General features: G+C 43.1%; 1 protein-coding gene across 3 annotated transcripts in view; it reads right to left on the reverse strand.

Annotated features, from left to right (window-relative positions):
- MCU (mitochondrial calcium uniporter) overlaps window positions 1-22,261 on the reverse strand; it is a 207,520-nt gene extending 185,259 nt beyond the window's left edge. For all 3 annotated transcript variants that reach the window (XM_025396361.1, XM_025396363.1, XM_025396362.1), the window contains exon 1: window positions 22,091-22,261. In XM_025396361.1, the coding sequence (XP_025252146.1) occupies window positions 22,091-22,240 (150 nt within the window). In that variant the 5' untranslated portion in view covers window positions 22,241-22,261. The remainder of the gene's footprint in view (window positions 1-22,090) is intronic.
- Between the last annotated feature and the right edge of the window lie 226 nt (window positions 22,262-22,487).

A 22,487-nucleotide genomic window follows, 5' to 3' on the forward strand; every position in this document is an offset into this window, starting at 1 on the left:
GCTCGTAAACCAATTCTCTTATAAATATTTTTAGATTAAAGAAGAAAAAAATTGGCCATGCGTGGTAGCTCATGCCTCTAATCCCAGCACTTGGGAGGCCGCGGTGGGTGAATCACAAGGTCAGGAGTTGGAGACCAGCCTGGCCAAAGAGACCAGCCTGGCCAACATGGTGAAACCCCATCGCTACTAAAAATACAAAAATTAGCCAGGTGTAGTGGAGCGCACCTGTAATCCCAGCTACTCGGGAGGCTGAGGTAGGAGAACTACTTAAACCCGGGAGGCAGAGGTTGCAGTGAGCCAAGATCGTGCCATTGCACTCCAGCCTGGGCGACAAAGCGACACTCCAACACCACACACACACACACACACACACACACACACACACACAAAAATGAAGGAAGAGGAAAAAAATTCTCTGTGCTTCCGGAATATAAAAAACTGACAGAACCCTAACAAATAATGAAGAAACAAGAAATATTTTTTAAATTAAAAAAGTCTTAGGCTATCCACTAGTTTCAGGCTTTCACTAGTTTCAGAAACAAGTTTACAAACTTTAGAAACCTTGGAGCACTAAATTTTAAAAAATTCTGGTTCATTTGCCAAGTCACACAACTCTTTGGTAGGGGTTCTGTTTGAAAATGATTGGAAATCATTCCAAAACAAGAAAAATATAAAAGGCCCTTTCACATACCACTATCTCCTCTCCCCATACCTATACTTTTCACAGGTAAAATAATTTGTGAAAATTATTACAGAAGTATAATTTGTGTAGTTAGCAAGAAAACCAGCACTAACAAGGCAGGCAGATCACCTGAGGTCAAGCGTTCAAGACTAGCCTGGCCAACACGGTGAAATCCCATCTCTACTAAAAATACTAAAATTAGCCGGGCCTGGTGGCAGGCATCTGTAATCCCAGCTACTCGGGACACTGAGGCAGGAGAATCCCTTGAACTTGGGAGGCGGAGGTTGCGGTGAGCCGAGATCACGCCACTGCACTCCAGCCTGGGGAACAAGAGCGAGACTTCGTCTCAAAAAAAAAAAAAGGAAAAAGAAAAAACTCTTCCATTACTGGAGGTCCATCCAGCACTCTTTCCCTTCAGAACCATGGAAGAAACAAATAGGCAACTAAGTTCTAATCATTCCTGAGGCACGGGAATCTATCAAATAAAAGAGGCAAAAGTATTTTTTCATTCTAATTAGGTTTTAGCCAAAAGACTATTGTACCACCCCTAACTAAAATATGCTTAAAATTGGTCACCATTTGTAACAATCTTCAAATTGTACAGATCTCAAATAATTTAATGAGAATGGAAGATTCACTGTTAATAGCATATCTGGCCAGACTTATATCCTGGGTGCCTAACTAACATTTTAATTTTGGCTTGTGTTTGCTTGCCTTAGCTATAGTCCTTGGAAACCACCCAATTTATTAGTGTTTCCCTTGCTGCCTCAGCATTTCTCGTTGATGCACTATAGCAAATCATTTGGAGGGACAACCTGAATGAAGCTCTGCCCTGTGTACTCTGCAACAATGCTCAAACCATTATCAAGAGTGTTGGAAACGAAAGACAACAGCATGAAATTGAGAAGATAAAAAACTTTATCAGAGATTGTCTTTTTAAAACAACGACTTCAAATATACATTGACTAATACATACAGATTTATTATTAAAACAAATATTTATTTCACACCAACTACCTGTCTCAAAAAGTATGCCCCCTCATTTCTAGACCTTACTTTTCTTTTGCTTGCCCCATAAAACCACGACACAATTCAAGAACAGCCTTTTTACCATAAAAGGCGCACCTCCTTTTACAAAATAAAGCAGATAGTACCCAAATTGCAGACAATTCCAAACACACAGAAAAGAAACAATGAATTAATGCCAACAAATTTCCACCCACAGCTTTTCTGCACTTGAAACATCTGAGAATTTTAATAACCCAGGCTTTTGTTGCAGCAGCTCAATTCCCCATGAGTTCACTGTATTGTGGCAGATGCTGCTCTGCATTTTGTACAAGACATGTTCATCTGTGTAATAAAACATTCTTCTTCTCTGCCTTCTCTCAGGAAGTACAAAGGATTTTCCCAGGAATATGATAAACGAGGACATTACACACCAAAAAAGGAAAACTGGCTTTTTTGAAAGTCAAAACAGCATTCCTAGTCTAACTTTAAAAATGACATAATAAATTCCTCTTTCCTGTCCCCCAGAATATTCAGCAAAAAGTCTGTCAGTCAACAGAGGTTTAAATATATGAAATAGAGACAGAAATGCCAAAGTAGTTAAAAATGAATGAACCAGAACCACATGTATCAACTAAATAAGGTTTTTCTTGCTTTTTGTTTGTTTTTTTTAAGAAACACAGTCTTGGGCCGGGCGCGGTGGCTCACGCCTGTAATCCCAACACTTTGGGAGGCCGAGGCGGGCGGATCACGAAGTCAGGAGATGGAGACCATCCTGGCTAACAAGGTGAAACCCCGTCTCTACTAAAAAATACAGAAAATTAGCCAGGAATGGTGGTAGGCGCCTATAGTCCCAGCTACTCGGGAGGTTGAGGCAGGGGAATGGCATGAACCTGGGAGGCAGAGCTTGCAGTGAGAGGAGACCGCGCCACTGCACTCCAGCCTGGGCGACACAGTGAGACTCTGTCTCAAAAAAAAAGAAAAGAAAAGGGCCGGGCGCGGTGGCTCAAGCCTGTAATCCCAGCACTTTGGGAGGCCGAGATGGGCGGATCACGAGGTCAGGAGATCGAGACCATCCTGGCGAACACCGTGAAACCCCATCTCTACTAAAAAATACAAAAAACTAGCCGGGCGAGGTGGCGGGCGCCTGTAGTCCCAGCTACTCGGGAGGCTGAGGCAGGAGAATGGCGTAAACCTGGGAGGCGGAGCTTGCAGTGAGCTGAGATCCGGCCACTGCACTCCAGCCCGGGCTACAGAGCGAGACTCCGTCTCAAAAAAAAAAAAAAGAAAAGAAAAGAAAAGAAAAGAAAAGAAACACAGTCTTGCTCTATCCCCAGGCTGGAGTGCAATGGCCCAATTATAGTTCATTGTAACCTCAAACTACTGGCCTCAAGTAATCCTCCCACCTCAGCCTCCCAAAGTGCTGGTATTACAAGTATGAGTCACTGTGCTGGCCTAATTTTTTTTTTTTAAGTATTAAGAGAAAAAGAAAAAAAGGCCAGGCGTAGTGGCTCATGCCTGTAATTGCAGCAGTCTGGAAGGCAGAGGCAGGCAGATCGCTTGAGGTCAAGAGTTCAAGACTAGCCTGGCCAACATGGCGAAACTCCGTGTCTACTGAAAATACAAAAATTAGTTGTGTGTGGTGGCGCATGCCTATACTCCCAGATACTCAGGAGGCTAAGGCAGGAGAATCACTTGAACCCAGGAAGCGGAGATCACAGTGAGCTGAGATCGCACCACTGCACTCCAGCCTGGGTGACAGAGGGAGACTCCATTCCAAAAAAAAAGATTTGCAGAAGGATACATACAGTGTAATTTTTTTTTTTTTTTTGAGACAGAGTTTTGCTCTTGTTGCCCAGGTGGAGCGCAATGGCGTGATCTCGGCTCACTGAAACCTCTGCCTCCCGGGTTCAAGCAATTATCCTGCCTCAGCCTCCCGAAAAGATGGGATTACACACACACACACACACAGAGAGAGAGAGAGAGAGAGCGCGAGAACGAGCGCAAAAGGATAAAGACACTCATGGGATGGTAAACACCAAATTTAAGAGAATGTTACTTTTGGGAGAAAGGTCTACGGAAGGGTACTTGGGGGCAGCAATTATAATCATAATATTCAATTTCTCATGCTAAAGGTTGTACATTATATTATTCTACTTCTTTTTATAGACAAGACACACTTCATAATTTAAAAATAAAAGATTTTTGTCCTTGTACGTCTGACTGAACATAATGTAACTTCCTTATAAACGACCACCCCACCTCCACCAAAAAAGAAAAAAAAAAAAACCCTCAGGTGATGGAATGGCCCTTCCAAGTGAGCTCCTTTGACAGCATTCCCATCAGTTTACCTTCTGCCTTTTCTTCCACTAGTGTTATGACTTTCTAACACTGGCTGTGATGTGACATTTGGATCCATAACTCAGGGTCTTGGCTTGTCTCTACTTTTCATCTTACACAGAATACCCATTTTAGGCAAGAAATCTATTATAGTTTCCTTTCATTTTCCACTTTTTCATGTTAAAAGCTCTAGAAATCATTAAAAAGAAAGCCATTAGCCGGGCGCTGTAGTTCACACCTGTAATCTCAGCACTTTGGGAGGCTGAGGGGGGCAGATCACGAGGTCAGGAGATCAAGACCATCCTGGCCAACATGCTGAAATCCCACCTCTACTAAAAAATACAAAAAATTAGCCAGGCGTGGTGGCGCGTGCCTGTAGTCCCAGCTACTTGGGAGGCTGAGGCAGGAGAATTGCTTGAACCCGGAAGGTAGAGGTAGCAATGACCTGAGATCGCACCACTGCACTCCACCCTGGGTGACAGAGCGAGACTTCGTCTCCAAAACAAAACAAAACAAAACAGAAAGCCATTATATATTCAAAGTTCACCCAACTTTGTGGCAGTTGGCCACACTAAGAACTCGAATTCATTCTGAATCAAACACCAATGCAGGATGAGATATTAAACTTAAAGAAAGCACTGACTAGAGTTCAGCTCTCCATTAAGTAAATGAATATTCCAAAATTCTGTAATATGTTACACTAAAATTCTGTTTTACTATCTCAACTGTGCTTAGATAGCATTTTTAACGTTTAAGTCACAGCTGAAAATAAAAAGAAAACAAGATTTCATTTTCTTTGGGTTTAAAACAATAAAGAAACAAAACCAAACTATTAACATCTATATCTATATCTAGGCAGATATTCACACAAAGTATACCCTACGGGCCCTCTCAAAAAAGAAAAAAAACACCAGAAAATCAATTTTTCCTGTCTATTCAGCAAGTGTCTAGCACCAGCACTCACAGATGAGGAAAAAGGGGGAAAGAGAGAGAAACTAACAGATCAAGACAGATATAACCTGGTATTCTTCTGTTTACAAAAAATGTAATTGCATCCAAAGCAAGTGGAAAACCTTCAATCTTCTCATTAGGTTTTTACTACTTCTTCCACTCTACTCTATCTTTAAATACTTCTTTAAAGTATTCTGACATCTGTACTTTCTGTTTTAAAATGAAAAATAGTTTTTTATCACACTTGGCCACTTGCCACAGCCCTGCTTCATGGCAGCTATCAGAATTCTGGCAGTACAAAATACAGGATACAGTGGGGACAGAATGGAAATACACAAGATTAGTTCCAAAATAAACACTTCCAAAAATCTGCCTTCTTTGGAAATATATATATACAGAAAGAATCTACAGTTGGCAGCACCTCTTTGAAATAGTTCCTTTCTCTCTTCTGCAGTGTCCAGCATGGCCCACACTCCCACCAATCATGCCAGGTAGATGCCACTGTATCAATTTCTCAAATTTTTTTTTTTTTTTTTTTTTAGAGATAGGGCATTTCACTGTATCACCCAGGCTGGAGTACAGTGGTGCAATCAAAGTTTACCATAGCCTAGGCTCAAGCGATCCTCCTGCCTCAGTCTCCCAAAGTGCTGGGATTACAAGTGTGAGCCACTGAGCCTGGCCTCAAATTACTTTTAACATAATAGCTCTACAATCTTCTTTCATTACTATTTTTACTTAGCATTTTATTTAGTCCTGCTTGTTCAGCACAACCGGAACTGTTTTAAGAGTATTAGCTGCTTCATGAATCAAAGAGAAGTCATTCCGTCTTGACATTCCCATAATTCCCATCACTGTAGTATCTGGGCACAGAGAACAAGATGATCTACAGCTGTGTTACCCACAGGGTTGAAGGATTTAGGAAATAGTTTCTAGGACTATTTGACTCTCATTCACCCAACATGGACTGAATGTTTATGTGACTGATACTACACTAGGCTCAGTTCACAGAGCTGGAAGAATTTAAGGGCTACTATGCCTACTGACTCCTGCAGGCAACTAATCACTTAAGGATTTCACACCTAGGATTCCTACAGTGTTACTACAAAATAAAACATTTTCTGCTTCAGGCTGGCAAGGTACAACTCAGAATTAATAAATTACTAGTACAGTCCCATCTTACTTCAGTACTCTGACCTTAACTGCTTTCTTCCTTCTCTCAACTCTCCAACTCTCTGGGCTTTCCACATCTTCACCTCTTCCTCCACTCCCTTCGGCAATTTGGATTAGAGAAAAGAAAACAAAGGTGAAAGATGAGACTACAGGCATAATGAACTGTTTAAGAGGAATACAAGGTAAATTGTTCATGAAGATGTCAGAAATAATTATGAAAACTGTCCTAAAGAGGAACTTGAAGGCTGTTTTTCTTCATTTCAAGCTCTTGGCCCTTGTGAGAATAAGCAAATATGTGATACCTGAGTTTATGATTTTACACAAGCCATCTAATGAAATAACACAATTAATTGTAAAGTACTGTATAAAAATACAACATGTTTTATAATTTTAAGGTTGTTTTTTTTTTAACTGAACATGGTGGTGCGTGCCTGTAGTCACAGCTACTGAAGAAGCTGAGGCAGGAGGATCACTTTAGCCCAGGAGTTCAAGACCAGTCTAGACAACATAGTGAGGCCCCCCACCTTAGAAAAATAAATAAAATAAAAATTAAAAGCCCTTTAGGTTCACTACCTAATCAAGCATCCTTATTTAACTGACAAAAATATTAAGACCAAAGGGGTTAAGTCACTTGTCCAAGATCAAATAACAAGTTAACAGAACAAAGAGGAACAGACCCAGTTCCTATTATACCACTTGGCACCAAATTCTCTTCAATTACTTTTGTTTTGGTGGGAAATACACACACACACACACACACCCCACTCACTACGACCACCTCTTCATTTATTTAACTATCTCAGAAAACTAATAATAAAAATATTTTGTGATGGTACAGCAATCCTTGGCTCCCATAAGATTTCAAAAGGTGAGTCAGGTGCGGTGGCTCATGCCTGTAATCCCAGACTTTGGGAAGCCAAGGCGGGTGGATCACTTGAGGTCAGGAGTGCAAAACCAGCCCGGCCAAAAAGGTGAAATCCCACCTCTACTAAAAATGCAAAAATTAGCCAGGCGTGGTGGTGTGCACCTATAATCCCAGCTACTCGGGAGGCTGAGGCAGAATAGCTAGAAATCGGGAGGCAGAGGTTGCAGTGAGCCGAGACTCAACCACTGCCCTCCAGCATGGGCGACACGGCAAGACTCTGTCTCAAAAAAAAAAAAAAAAAAAAAAAAAAAAGATTTCAAAAGGCTCACCAATAGCATTACAAATATAATCTCTCTTCCGATGGAGAAGATATAGTAGTCCGGCCAGGTGCGGTGGCTCACACCTATAATCCCAGCACTTTGGGAGGCCGAAGCAGATGGATCACATGAGGTCAGGAGTTCAAGACCAGCCTGGTCAATGTGGTAAAACCCCATCTCTACTAAAAATACAAAAATTAGCCGGGCATGGTGGCAAGTGCTTGTAATCCCAGCTACTCGGGAGGCTGAGGCAAGAGAATCGCTTGAACCCAGGAGGTGGAGGTTTCAGTGAGCTGAGATTGTGCCACTGAACTCCAGCCTGGGCGACAGAGCAAGACTCTGTCTCAAAAAAAAAAAAAAAAAAAAGACCAGGCGCGGTGGCTCATGCCTATAATCCCAGCACTTTGGGAGGCCAAGGCGGGCAGATCACGAGGTCAAGAGATGGAGACCATTCTGGCCAACATGGTGAAACCCTGCCTCTACTAAAAGTACAAAAATTAGTTGGATGTGGTGGCACACACCTGTAGTCACCAGCTACTTGGGAGGCTGAGAAAGAGAATCGCTAGAAACCCGTAGGCAGAGGTTGCAGTGAGCTGAGATCGCGCCACTGCACTCCAGCCTGGTGACAGAGCAAGACTCTGTCTCAAAAAAAAAAAAAAAAAGAGATATTGCAACATCTCTAAAAACTTTCATAGTTATCAAAGAAATTAATACCTACACTTTTGTACTGTAATAACTAGAAAACCAAAGAATGTGTGTTGTCTAAAGCAATCTAGTAAGATACCTAGTCAATCAAAATGCTATAATCACTCCAAGTAACGTTTTCAATTATATATTTTTATACCTTCTGAGTCACTGGAGCAGCAGAAGCAGCAGGAATCTCATATATCTGTATTTCTAATGTGGAGGGGAAGGCTGGTACAATTTTACTACGAAAAGGTTTCATGCTTAGTAATGGCTACTTTAAAAAAAAAAAAAAAAAAAAAGATAAGATTATCATACAATGCTCAATAGTCCCTAAAGGAGATCAAAACAAGTTAAGGCCATTAGAAAGCTCTTTATCAACTTATATATTATAGAAATGAAAAATTAAAGAGAATAAAGTCAAAGAAAATTACTCAAAAGTATTCTTCTAATTAACAAACATAAAATTCAGTTATAGCACAAAGCTTCAGAGAAGTATAATAAACAGAATATACCCTTTTTTTTTTTTTGAGAGAGAGTCTTGCTCTGTTGCCCAGGCTGGAGTGCAGTGGCTCGATCTCAGCTCACTGCAACCTCCACCTCCCGGTTCAAGCGAGATACTCCTGCCTCAGCCTCCCAAGTAGCTGGGATTATAGGCATGCGCACCCACACCTAATTTTTTTTTTTTTGAGACAGAGTTTTGCTCTTCTTGCCCAGGCTGGAGTGCAATAGCTCAATCTCAGCTCACTGCAACCTTCCCCTCCGGGTTCAGATGATTCTCCTGCCTCAGCCTCCCTAGTAGCTGGGATTACAGGTATGTGCCACCACACCCAGCTAATTTTTGTATTTTTAGTTGGGATGGGGTTTCTCCATGTTGGTCAAGCTTGTCTCAAACTCCTGACCTCAGGTGATCTGCCCACCTCAGCCTCCCAAAGTGCTGGGATTACAGGCGTGAGCCACTGTACCCAGTCTTTTTTTTTTTTTGTATTTTTAGTAGAGACAGGGTTTCACCACGTTGTCCAGGCTGGTCTCGAACTCCTGACCCCAAGTGATCCACCCACCTCAGCCTCCCAAAGTGCTGGGATTACAGGCATGAGCCACAGTGCCCAGCCCAGAATATGTCCTTTCAACAAATATTTTCATACTGCTATGCAAATCATTCAAATTCTATGGAACAGAGTAGGGGAAGCAGGCATATGAAAATAAGGTAGGCATCTGATTTTTGATATATAAATTTTAAAATAAAAAAAATTTTTTGCATGGCACATGTATACCTATGTAACAAATCTGTACGTTCTGCACATGTATCCCAGAACTTAAAGTAAAATTTTTTTACAAAAATTTGTTTTGGCCAGGCACAGTGCCTCACATTTATAATCCTAGCACTTTGGGAGGCCAAGGCAGGAGGATCACTAGAAGCCTGGAGTTTGAGACCAGTCTGGGCAACATAGCAAGACCCTCACCTCTACAAAAAATTTAAAAATTATGCAGGTGACTAGGTGTGGAGGCTCATGCTTGTAATCCCAGCACTTTGGGAGGCTGAAGCGGGCAGATTACGAGGTCAGGAGTTCAAGATCAGCCTGGCCAACATAGTGAAACCCCATCTCTACTAAAAATACAAAAATTAGCTGGGCATGGTGGCGTGTCCATGTAATTCCAGCTACTGGGGAGGCTGAGGCAGGAGAACTGCTTGAACCAGGACCCAGGAGGCGGAGGTAGCAGTGAGTCGAGATCGCACCACTGCACTCCAGCCTGGGCTACAGAGCAAGACTCCATCTCAAAAAAAAAAAAAAAAAAAAATTATCCAAGCATGGCAGTACATGCCTGTAGTCCCAGATACTCAGGAGGCTGCGGCAGGAGGATCCCTTCAGCTCAGGAGTTTGAGGCTACAGTGATTTATAATGGTGCCACTGGACTCTGGCCTGGGTGACAGAGGAAGACCTTGTCTTTAGAAAAATTTTAATTTCATTTAAAAATTTTTTTTAAATCACAAACTTTAAATCAGGTCAAAACTTAAAATTGTAGCAGGTCAGCACAGTTTTAAATACAAAATTAGAGGCATAGAAAAAAAGCATATTTAACATGATTGTAAAAAGGAACACTCAGCGAAGGTCAAGAAATAAAGTTTCAGTGCCTGTATAATAAAGTCAGACAGACCTTGAATTGAATGGCCTTTCTACTGGTAGTGATAGTCTACATTCAATCACCAAGTTCTATCAGTTCTACTTCCTAAATCTCTCTTCTCTCTATTTCCTTTTCTCTATCTACAATGCTACTGTCCTAGTTCAGGCATCTTTTCCTTGGCTCAGTGAGACGCTCCTTACTGGTCCTTCTACCTCTCTGATCCCATTCTTTCCAGCCAGCCTTCATACTGCTGCCAGCGTTACCTACCTGATCATCTGATTCTCCCACTTGAAATTCTTCAGAGGCTCACCTATGGGCAAGTAGTATTTTTTCAAACTGTGGCTTAAGATGTAAAATCAATTTAGGTCTCAACCAGTATTTCTTTAACAAAACAGAACAGAAACTATATAAAATACATAGTAAAAATATTATTTCATGAAACTTTTCTTTAGGTTTTTTTTTTTTTTTTTGAGACAGAGTCTTGCTGTCACCCAGACTGAAATGCAGTGATTTCTGCTCACTGCAGCCTTCGCCTCCCGGGTTCAAGCAATTCTCATGTCTCAGCCTCTGGAGTAGCAGGGATTACAGGTGTATGCCACCATGCTAGGCTAATTTTTGTATTAGGTTGGTTTCACCATGTTGCCCAGTCTGGTCTCAAACTCCTGGCCTCAAGTGATCTGCCTGCCTCCACCTCCTCAAGTACTGGGATTACAGGCGTGAGCCACCATGCCCAGACACTTTTCTTCAGTTTTATGTGTGTACAATGCATACACATAACTGGGTCACAGTGTAAAATGTACTTCTACTGTGGGTTGAGTTAAAAACAAAACATAAAAACACTGACCTACAGAATAAAATTTCAATTTCTTCAGAAGTCCCTTCATAGTCTGATCCCTCATCATAGAAACAGCGGCTAAGAGACAGGATCTGAAGCCACTGTTTGGGTTTATATGCTAGGTGTGACATCTGCTAGCTGTGTGATCATGGGTAAGTCATTTACGGTGTGTCACTTAGCAGCTGTGACCCTGGGCAAATCATTTAACTCAGTAGGTAACTTAGTTTCACTACCTATAAAATGAGGATAAAAACAGTACCTCATAGTGTATCACAAGAATTAAATGAGATAATCTACGTGAAATTCTTGGCACACGATATACTTGAAAAATACTATCATTGGCATAACTACTATTGTCCAGCCTAATCTCCAGCTATTCTTGCCCATATTCCAGTTGTAACAAACCAATGGCTGCTTCTCAAATACATCTTACTCGCTCATGAGGTCATGTCAGATTGGTGCTGCCCAGAATGCTGACCATGCTTTTCCAGTCACATTATATTTCCAAATGTGTGCTTTTTTTTTGTTGTTCTTTTTTTGAGACAGTTTCGCTCTTGTTGCCCAGGCTGGAGTGCAATGGCGCCATGTCGGCTCACTGCAACCTCTGCCTCCAGGTTCAAGTGATTCTCCTGCCTCAGCCTCCTGAGTAGCTGGGATTACAGGCACACACCACCACGCCAATTTTTGTATTTTTTTAGTAGGGATGGGGTTTCCCCATGTTGGCCAGGCTAGTCTTGAGCTCCTGACCTCAGGCGACCCACTCGCCTCAGCCTCCCAAAGTGTTGGGATTACAGGCCTGAGCCACTGCGCCTGGCCCGAAATGTTTCCTCTTAAGCAAGACCTCTTCTGTGAAGCCTTCCTCAGCTCTCACAGGTAGGTCCTAAGTGCTCCCGCTTAACCTTCTTTAGAAAAAAAAAAAGGAGCACAGCCACTTATAGTCTGTTTCTACAATGTCTCCTGGCCAGACTGTGAACTCTTTTACGACCAGCACAAAGGCATTTCTCTCTCCAATGCTCACGGCAGTGCCTCATAAAATGCAGGAGTTCCACAGATATTTTCTGAATATCTCCAAGTTACCAAACCTTTCTAAGTCTTCATTTTCCATCTGTACAATGGGAATACTATTTTGCCAGAAGGACTGTTGTAGAGTACTCTAGAGAATGTTATAAAAGCATCTGGTATAGAAGCAACTCAATAATTACCAGGTTTACTGGGTGGGACTTATTTTTTCTTTTTCTTTTTTTTTTTTTTGAGACACAGTCTTGCTCTGTCACCCACGATGGAGTGCAGTGGTATGAACTCGGGTCACTGCAACCTCTGCCTCCCAGGTTCCAGCAATTCTCCTGCCTCAGCCTTCCAAGTGGCTGGAATTACGGCGCCCCCCACCATGACTGGCTAATCTTTTTTTGTTGTTTTTTTGTTTTTTGTATTTTTAATAGAGATGGGGGGGAGGTTCACTATGTTGGCCAGGCTGGTCTTCAACTCCCGACCTCAGGTGATTCCCCCATCTCGGTATCCCAAAAGGCTGGAATTACAGGCACGAGCCACAGCACCCAGCTAGGTGGAATATTTTAGAAATCCAAACTAAATTAGGAATATCTCCAAGAGGCAAATATCTCAGACCTCTAACAGCTAACACCTGGAGGGGAGGGTGAGGAAAGAGATTTAAGAAAGGTAATCAGTGGGAAGGATGTCAAGATCTCTTGAAGGAAAACAGCAGTAGATGCTTGAGGAAGAACATGCTAAAGGAGCAGAAATGAAAAGGAAGGATGACCCACACTGACCCCCAGAACAGTACAGTTTTCATTCTAGCCAGACTTAGGCTTAAATCCAAAACATGTGTCCTGGCTTTCAGTGCATCCCTAGCACTAAACCAGTTTATGACACTTAAACTATACAACTGGGATAATACCTCTCATAGGGTTATGGTAAAAAATTAAATGAAGTAACAATGTCCTCAGGTCTTAGATGGTTTCTTCTATGTCTATTCCTCTATCTGTAGAAACCAAGTCGTTCAAGCTAATCTATATGCTCTCTTATTATCTGACAACTTATCAGTCACACTAACTTTCTCTGAACTAAAGTTTAAAGCAGATATTAATACAGTGCTCTTAAACATCCTCTAACATTACTTACCATAGAAAAGAGGTACAAAGTAGGCCTGTCTCAGCAGGCAAAAAAGAAGTTTACATGATACTGATACCTACAAGGCAGTAGAGTTCAGGACTGTACATTTCTAACTGTCTTCTACACAGTCTCAAACACCTAATGGACTCCTCAGCAATTTTCTGATGATTATTACAAACACTTCCCAAACAATAAAGTGGAAAATAAATAGCAAGAAAAAATACATAAAAACTGAAAACTTTAGGAATAAAGCATAAAAATTAATACTCACTCTTCTGGATTAATAAATAGTATTAACGTCATTAAAGAACATTTGGAAAAGGCTCATATCTTTGAGATGTCAAAATGCAATGTCATATTATCAAATTATTTCAGAACTGCATTAGAAAAAGTTCACCTTTAGCATGCTTTAGACCCAATTGGTGATAAAATTTATGAAGCTATATTTTTATCAATATAAAAGATTCAAGTGTGTACACAGTTTATGAACCAATAATTCACTAAACTTATTAAAATTAATTTGCTTGAAGTCAACTTTCATTTTTACACAGGCTAACTGCAAGCATTTAACAAAGTGCAATGAAATAAATGCATTGTTTCCCTTTTGTGTTCAACCTATAGAGGAAAGATTTTTTAACAGTTATTATCAAGCTTAATCTAAATCAGAGGGTAATTATTTGAGACTGACTTTGAAGTTAGGTACTTTAAGAATTTGGCCGGGCACAGTGGCTCACACCTTGTAATCCCAACATTTTCAAAGGCTGAAGTGGGGGGATCACCTGAAGCCAGGAGTTCAAGACCAGCCTGGCCAACATGCTGAAATCCTGTCTCTAATAAAAATACAAAAAATCAGTCCAGCGTGGTGGCAGGTGCCTGTAATCCCTGCTACTCAGGAGGCTGAGACAGGAGAATCGCTTGAACTCTGGGGGCAGAGGCTGCAGTGAGCCAAGATCACACCATTGCACTCCAGCCTGGGCAACAAGAGCAAAACTCCATCTCGAAAAAAAAAAAAAAAAAAAGAATTTGACCCCAATCCACTTTTTAGAACCACTCTCAGCTTAAGTGTTTTAAATGAAACAAAGAATTGTGTAATTTAGTAGGAAAACTAATTGAACAGGAAAATCAGAGGATGCGTGACCCATTTCCAGTTCTGTATTAACATGCTGAGCTACTAAGAAAAAAACCATTTCGGCTGGGCGCAGAGGCTCACACCTGTAATCCCAGCACTTTGGGAGGCCAAGACGCGCAGATCACCTAAGGTCAGTAGTTCGAGACCACCCTAACCAACATGGTGAAACCCCATCTCTACTAAAAATACAAAAATGGGCAGGGGGCAGTGGCGCACACCTGTAGTCCCAGGCACTCAGGAGGCTGGGGCAGCAGAATCACTTGAACCCGGGAGACAGATTGCAGACAGCAGAGATAGCACCACTACACTCCAGCATGGACGACAGAGTGACTCCATCTCAAAAAAAAAAAAAAAAGCCATTTCACTGCTCATATTCTTGTTCCCTCAATATAAGGTCTTACTGAACTCTAAACACTAAGGTTCTTTTTTTTCCTTTTTTCGGGACGGAGTATTGCTCTGTCACCCAGGCTGGAGTGCAGTGGCATGATCTCGGCTCACTGCAACCTCCGTCTCCCAGGTTCAAGCAATTCTCCCGCCTCAGCCTCCTGAGTAGCAGGGATTACAGGTGTGCGCCACCACACCCGGCTCATTTTTCTGTATTTTTAGTAGAGACGGGGTTTCACCATGTTGGTCAGGCTGGTCTCAAACTCCTGACCTCGTGATCCGCCCACCTCGGCCTCGCAAAATGCTGGGATTACAGGCATGAGCCACCGTGCCCGGCCAACTCTTAAGATTCTTTAAAGTGCACAACTTCCACAGTAACATCTTAGTTTTCGTAACATGTTATCCTAGTAATTCTAATATATCCACGAGCCATGGTATGGCATTAATCAAAGAATAAAGGGTTTAGCCGGGCGCGGTGGCTCACGCCTGTAATCCCAGCACTTTGGGAGGCCGAGGCGGGTGGATCACAAGGTCAGGAGATCGAGACCATGGTGAAACCCCGTCTCTACTAAAAATAGAAAAAATTAGCCGGGCGCAGCGGCGGGCGCCTGTAGTCCCAGCTACTCGGGAGGCTGAGGCAGGAGAATGGCGTGAACCCGGGAGGCGGAGCTTGCAGTGAGCCGAGATTGCGCCACTGCACTCCAGCCTGGGCAACAGAGCAAGACTCCGTCTCAAAAAAAAAAAAAAAAAAAGAATAAAGGGTTCGGGCATGGTGGTTCACCCTCTAATCCCAGTACTTTGGGAGGCCAAGGCAGGAGGACTGCCTGAGCCAAGGAGTTCGACACCAACCTGGGCAACATAGTGAGACTTCATCTCTACAAAAAATTTAAAAATTAGCCCAGTGTGATGACTTGTGCCTATAGTCCTAGCTATTCAAAAGGCTGAGGTTGGAGGATCACTTGAGCCCAGGAGTTCAAGGCTACAGTGAGCCGTGATCACACTACTATAGTCCAGCCTGGGTGACAGAGTGAGACCTTGTCTCAAAAAAAAAGAATAAATTGGGCTGAGCATGGTGGCTCACGCCTGTAATATCAGCACTTTGGGAGGCCGAGGCAGGCCAATCACCTGAGGTCAGGAGTTCAAGACCAGCCTGGCCAACATGGTGAAACCCCGTCACTACTAACAATACAAAAATTAGCTGGGCGTGGTAGCACGTGCCTTTAGCCCCATCTACTCGGGAGGCTAAGGCAGAAGAATTGCTTGAACCCGAGAGGCAGAGGTTGCAGTGAGTCAAGATTGCGCCACTGTACTCCAGCCTGGGCGACAGAGTGAGGCTCTGTCTCAAAAAAAGGATAAAAGATTCAAAGGCTGACTATTAGCCTTTGAACCCTCTATTCTAACAGCTATCCTGAGATATTAAAAGGTAATCTTGACCTTAATCACAGGAAAACAAACAGTAATTTTTAAGAAAATCTATAGGGATGCAAAGTTAAAACGTAAGAAGAAAAAAACATCCTAGCGGTTGACAGTAAATCATTTTTTTAGGGCTGCCTCATGTTTGAAGTTGAAATCAAATAGCATTTCATTGATAACATCATCTGAATGATTTCCTACCAATGTATTGCCTTTGACTTACACCACTCTTGATGCTGTATTTTCTATTTAGATTTCATGTTAAAGAAAAGAGTTACATGAAGCATAAAGAAAAGCCACTTGGGACTTAGAAAAGTTCAAATAATCAGAATTTTAAGATATCCAAGATCATTTATTCAGATATTTTATGAGTTTTAAAATAAGCAAGATTTTGTGCTGGATGTGGTAGTTCATGCCTGTAATCCCAGCACTCTGGGAGGCTAAAGTGACAGGATCTATTGAAGCCAGGAGTTAAGAAACCAGCCTGGGCAACATAGCAAGACTGTTTCTAAAAAAACAAAACAAAACAAAAGTCTTTTTATGAGCTAGGCATGGTGACACATGCCTATATACACAGCTACTCAGGAGGCTGAAATGGGAAGACTGCTTAAGCCCAGGAGTAGAGGGCTCCAGCAAGCTACGACCATACCACTGCACTGTAGCCTGGTTAAGAGAACAAGACTGTCTCTAAAAAATATATTAAAAAAAAAAAAAAGAATGGTTGCTTCCTTAAAAATAAAAGAAGTCGGCCAGGCACGGTGGCTCACACCTGTAATCCCAACACTTTGGGAGGCCGAGGTGGGTGGATCACGAGGTAAGGAGTTCAAGACTAGCCTGACCAACATGGTAAAACCCCGCCTCTACTAAAAATACAAAAAAATTAGGCAGGTGTGGTGGTGCGCGCCTGTAATCCCAGTACTCGGGAGGCTGAGGCAAGAGAATCACTTGAACCCGGGAGATGGAGGTTGCAGTGAGCCGAGATCATCCCACTGCACTCCAGCCTGGGCAACAGAGTGAGACTCTGTCTCAAAAAAAAAAAAAAAAAAAAAAAAGAAGTAGTCTGGCCTAGGTGCAGTGGCTCATGCCTTTTATCTCTGCACTTTGGGAAGCCGAGGCAGGTGGGTTACCCAAGGCCAGGAGCTCGAGACCAGCTTGGCCAACATGGCAAAACCCTGTCTCTACTAAAAATACAAAAATTAGCCAGGCATGGTGGCATGCACCTATAAGCCCAGCTACTTGGGAGGCTGAGACAGGAAAATCACTTGAACCTAGGAGGTGGAGGCTGCAGTGAGCAGAGATCACGCCACTGCACTCCAGCCTGGGCAACAGAGCAAGATTCCATCTAAAAAACATAAATAAATAGAAGTCTGTTCTTAAACGTATTTATCCAGAACTCTCAAAATCTTAATATAGAATAAACCAACAAATGTGGAATCTGATTCAAACATATATTTGTAATAATCTGGGTAATTACTATACTTTTGCTGGCTATTGTCAGAAAGCTAGTGACCACTGCTGAGCTACTCCAGTGGTACCAACTCTTTCCATCAATCCACCATAAAGAAGTGTAATATACAACCAAAGACAGTACTGGCAATACTAAGCTTAAAGCAATTCTCCAAATGTGGTTACCTAAGGAAGGCTATTAAGCAAGCCAAACCGGGGGTAGGGGGATAGGAAGAGGAGATAAAGGGCATATCTTTTCCCCAGCAAGCAGAAAAAGGGGTACATAGCTAATTAATGCTTGTCTGAGTGTCACCTATGTACCCAGCATTGTGCTAGAGTCTATGAGCCACAAAGGTAATAAGATACACATCATTGCTTTATCTCCCCAGTAAGATCAGATGCCCACAAATAAAACATTTAGAAAACATGTCAGTGTCAATCTGTGTCCTAAAGATAATAAATCACGTCAGAATTCAGAGAGGACAGAATAAAAATAGAAAAGGGTTAAGAATCAGGAATTACACAAATCAAGATTCAAACTAGGAATTTTTTTTTCTCTACACATTTAGAGAAATTTTTCTAGTAATGAACTATAGAAATTATCCCTAAAAGTATCATCTTCACACTAGGAATTCTTGAATCCATCTCCATTTAAAGGAATTTTAGGCCAGATGCAGTGGCTTACGCATATAATACTAGCTCTTTGGGAGGATGAGTCCAGGAGTTCGAGACCAGCCTGGTAGAAATACCCTGTCTCTACCAAAAAAAAAAATTTTTTTTTTTTTGAGATGGAGTTTCGCTCTTTCGCCCAGGCTGGAGTGCAGTGGCGTGATCTTGGTTCACTATAACCTCCACCTTCTAGTTTCAAGTGATTCTCCTGCCTCAGCCTCCCGAGTAGCTGGGACTACAGGCACCTGCCACCATGTCCGGCTAATTTTTGCATTTTTAGTAGAGACGGGGTTTCACCATGTTGGCCAGGCTGGTCTCCAACTCCTGACCTCCTGATTTGCCCACCTCAGCCTCCCTAGTTGCTGGGATTACAGGTGTGAGCCACCGTGCCCAGCCAAAAAAAATTTTTTTAATTAGCTGGGCACAGTGGTGCACATTACTTGGGGAGGCCGAGGTGGGAGGACAGCTTGAGTCCAGGAGTTCAAGATTGCAGTGAGCTGTGATAGTGTCAATGAATTCCAGCCTAGGTGAGAAAGCGAGACCTTGTATCAAAAAAAAAAGTAAAGGAATTTTAATCCTTGGTCTGTTCGTAACCACAAACATAACTTAACAGTCACTTTCCTCAGTTTATTAGGTTTCCTCACGTGTAAAGTGAGAATGTTAGATTCAAAGGGAATTGTACATCACAGTCTGTAACCTGAAATGAACCTTAGAGGCTAGAGGAGTGATTGGGGTGATAAAGGCTGAAATTCAGCTACAAAAAATCCATAAAGGTTTAGTATGGATGTATGGGACAGTGCAGAGACTAGCTTAAGTACAACAGAGTATTTGTGCTGGGATGAATCTGGCATAAGATTGGGCCAGACCACGAGGAACTCAATTAAAGAATTAAGACCTGCCTCTGTATCAGGCAATGTAACCTGTTAAAACTTTCAGGTTAAGCTGAAACAATGTCACTGCCAAAAGAACTGTGATGTGTAAAGTAGAGCAAGTCAGTCACAAACCGTAACAGGACAATGACAGACTTAAGTAAAAGATGTAGTAATTCAGCATAGCCGTTAACTGCTAGAAAATGCCAACAGTGGGGCTGTCATAATCAGACATGAAACAGTTTGTTTTAGCAATGGAATTACACAGCTCACAGTGAAAGGCAGTTCCTCTTCGAAGAACCATCCTTAAAAATAGCAGCCACCTTCACTAACATACAGAAAAGCAGGCAACAAACATTTTACATCAGTTTTGGTTACAGTCACAAGCTGGAGAGAAGGAAAAAAATTACACTAGATGGTGCTAAAAATATTGAATAAGCCCCTGTACCTTTACTCTTATTTACTCAGTTGAAAGATATAATGGAGAAGGGGGAGGGGACGAACTAAGTTTATAACTTCATAATTGCACTTACCAACTAGCTGAGCTACTGTATTGCTTTGGACTCATTCTCGAAACTTGGAAAACATGAATTTCTCACTCAAAAAATTAGGCAGTGCTATAACTGGTTATGCCCCCCGGTTGTAATTTACCATACCATACAGCAGAACAAAAGTGGCACAAACTGGACTTGTGATCCAGACCAGCGCAGACTGCCATCTGCTGCACATACACAGGATGTCTCCCAAGCAAGATCCAACCTTAGTGTCTCTCAGGGAACTTTACCAGAACATCTATTCTTTCTGGTAAGCTGTTTGCTTCCATATTCACCTAATATATGTACTCAAATCAACCCTACTTACAGGAGAATTCCCATTCATGGGGTTTTGAAACAGCAATACTCTCCTAACGGACAATAGGACATTTTACAAGGTAGTAGAGAGATGTAAAGCAGTATTTGCACTTTACAATAAAAGGAACACAATAAGGGGTGAGACTATTTCAGATGAGTAGGAGTCCTAAAACTGTTACATATTAGCTAACATAACCTTGGCCAAGCCTCTCTCTGTTCAGGGTCTCAATATCTTCTAAATGGAATGTCTTGTAAGGAATCACAGACTATCCTATGGAAACAGCTGTATATATGATGGCTTCAGAAGAATTGTAGAAAAATAAAAAGTCTGTTTATATATTTTAAATAATCAGTTTCGATTTTTTTCAAAATCTTACAATTCTAAATTCATGTACAAGTCACCATTCCCATAACATTCCTGCCTTTTAGAAATAACATTTCATTTTAATTGTGCTTTCAGTTACAAATTCAGCACTTCATTTTTACCCACCCTAGAATAGCACAGAGAACACCTTCATGAAGCATCCCCACAAGGGAGACACTCACAGCCTGACAAATTTGCATAATGGAAAATATACAAGGCACAAATCTTTAAAAATGCTAAACGAATATCACACCCAAACAGTCTTAAAAACTGTGCAAAGTCAGAAGATGTCTTATTAAAATATGGACTTAAGGACAACTTGGGAAGCCTTTAAATAGTTCGAGGAAAAGGGGAATGCAATCAAAATTTGGGGTGGCCTTATGTTTTTAAGAGAACAAAACGCATAACTGGAGGCTACGAAACAAGCAAATTAAATTGAACTGTGGAAAAGCTCGGCTCTCACCCAAAAGCTTCAGCAAAGCAATATGCCAGTATGCCAAATAAAAAGAGGTACAATCTTCTCACAAGAATGAGGATAGAGTCCATACCTATGACTAATAATAATACCACCTTGCTTGTGCAGAGCATTAGGTCTTTTCATAGCTCTTTCAGACACTTGATTCTGATGTTGTCATTGGCCTTAGGAGTATCCTCTCTGAAGAGCTCCAGTTCAGTTTCCTCTTAAGAGCTATGATCAGAACAAGGCAGGTGATGTGTTTATTGAGAGTTGAAGGTACTATTGTAGTTTCTCCTATCAGGCTGTTTACAGTGATCCTCTAATAACCACACTATACAACTCAGCCCTAGGAAATAAAACCTACATTCTTTCCCTCAGAGGTGGCCAGAGACCAACACACACAGGTCTAGAAAGTCCAAGGGAAGGAAACCTCCTGACTTGTTAGGTTAAGAACTCCATGCCAAATTCATCTCTTGCAACTGAAAAAAGAAATCTCTCTCACACTCTGTCTCTCTCTCTTACACACACACACTCACCCAAGAGTGTTCAAACAGAAATCCTCTTTTTCTGCCAGCCAATGAAACCTAGCAACAACTGGTTAATACAACCACCAAATCTCTGCCTCTGTCAATAACTTGTCATATTCGCTTCTCCTGTGCCTGCTGCCCACCCTTCCCGCTCAGGCACGCGTGAACACGCTTATACAGTAACCCTCGAAAGGACCCCCAAAAGCACCTTTAAGAACCCGGGAGGATGGAGCTTGCCTCCTGAAGCAATGCAGCATCCATCTCGAGGGAGCTGGTTCCCCCTGCACACACACACACACACAGGAAGTCACAGAGGGGGATAAAGTTTGATTTTCTTTCTTGCCCGACCCCTCCGGGACGAGAGAGGACGAGGGGCGGCCCCGCCGGGGTCCTGGGCTGCTCTCCGGGGCAGCTCCCAGCAGCATGGCACTGCCACTCTCCTGGAACACACAAGGCGGCCGCGGCAACTCAGGACTCCCCAACCCGCCCAGAGGAGGAGGGAAAGGGGACAACTTCCACCGGGCTCCGTTCGGGAGCCTTGGGGCAGGGCTGTTAAGAACGAAGAAGGGAGGGACCGAGATTGGGGGTGGGTCGGGGAGAGGTTCAAGTCCCGTGCCTTCCCCGCCCTGGTGTCCCCAGTCCTGCGGGAACATCCCCGCCGTCGCCCCTCCTCCTCCTCTGGGCTTCCTCCCGCCCGCCCTCCCTTCCTGGTCGCCGCCGCAGGCGCCTGAAGGGCACGGCGGCTCCTCGGTGCCCGGCAACCTCGGGAGCGGCCGGGAGTTGAGGTAACTCGCCTGCTGCCCCGGCGGCCTGCCCGCCGGCGGCTCCCACACGCCAGCGCCGCCCCGCCCTCCCCGGAGCCTCCGGGCGCGCTCGCTCACCGTCCGGTGGTGCTGCTGCTGCCGGTGGCGGCTGACGCCCAGCCCAGGGAAGCAGCCGGCAGTCAGCGCCCCGCAGCCGCCGGCGCCCCCGCCGCCGCAGCCCCGAGAGGAGAGGAGCAGCAGGAGCGATCTACCTGCGGCGGCCGCCATCTCTCAACTGGAAACGGCGCCGACCCAGGCAGCGCAGCGGACGGTCGGGGCGGAGCTAAGATCCGCCACTCACCGACGCCGAGCCAACTAACGCCCTTGACTGAGTTGATGAGGCGGGGCTTCCTGCAAGGCCCAATCGACAGGCGGGAGAACCACATTGGAAACTGCCTGTCACTTCCAGAGTTACCTATAGTGGGACATAGTCAATTACGGGCAAATTCTAGGGAACCGGTAATTGGCACCCAAG

The sequence above is a fragment of the Theropithecus gelada genome, chromosome 9 (genome assembly GCF_003255815.1).
Source record: "Theropithecus gelada isolate Dixy chromosome 9, Tgel_1.0, whole genome shotgun sequence".
In the NCBI taxonomy this organism is placed as follows: domain Eukaryota; kingdom Metazoa; phylum Chordata; class Mammalia; order Primates; family Cercopithecidae; genus Theropithecus; species Theropithecus gelada.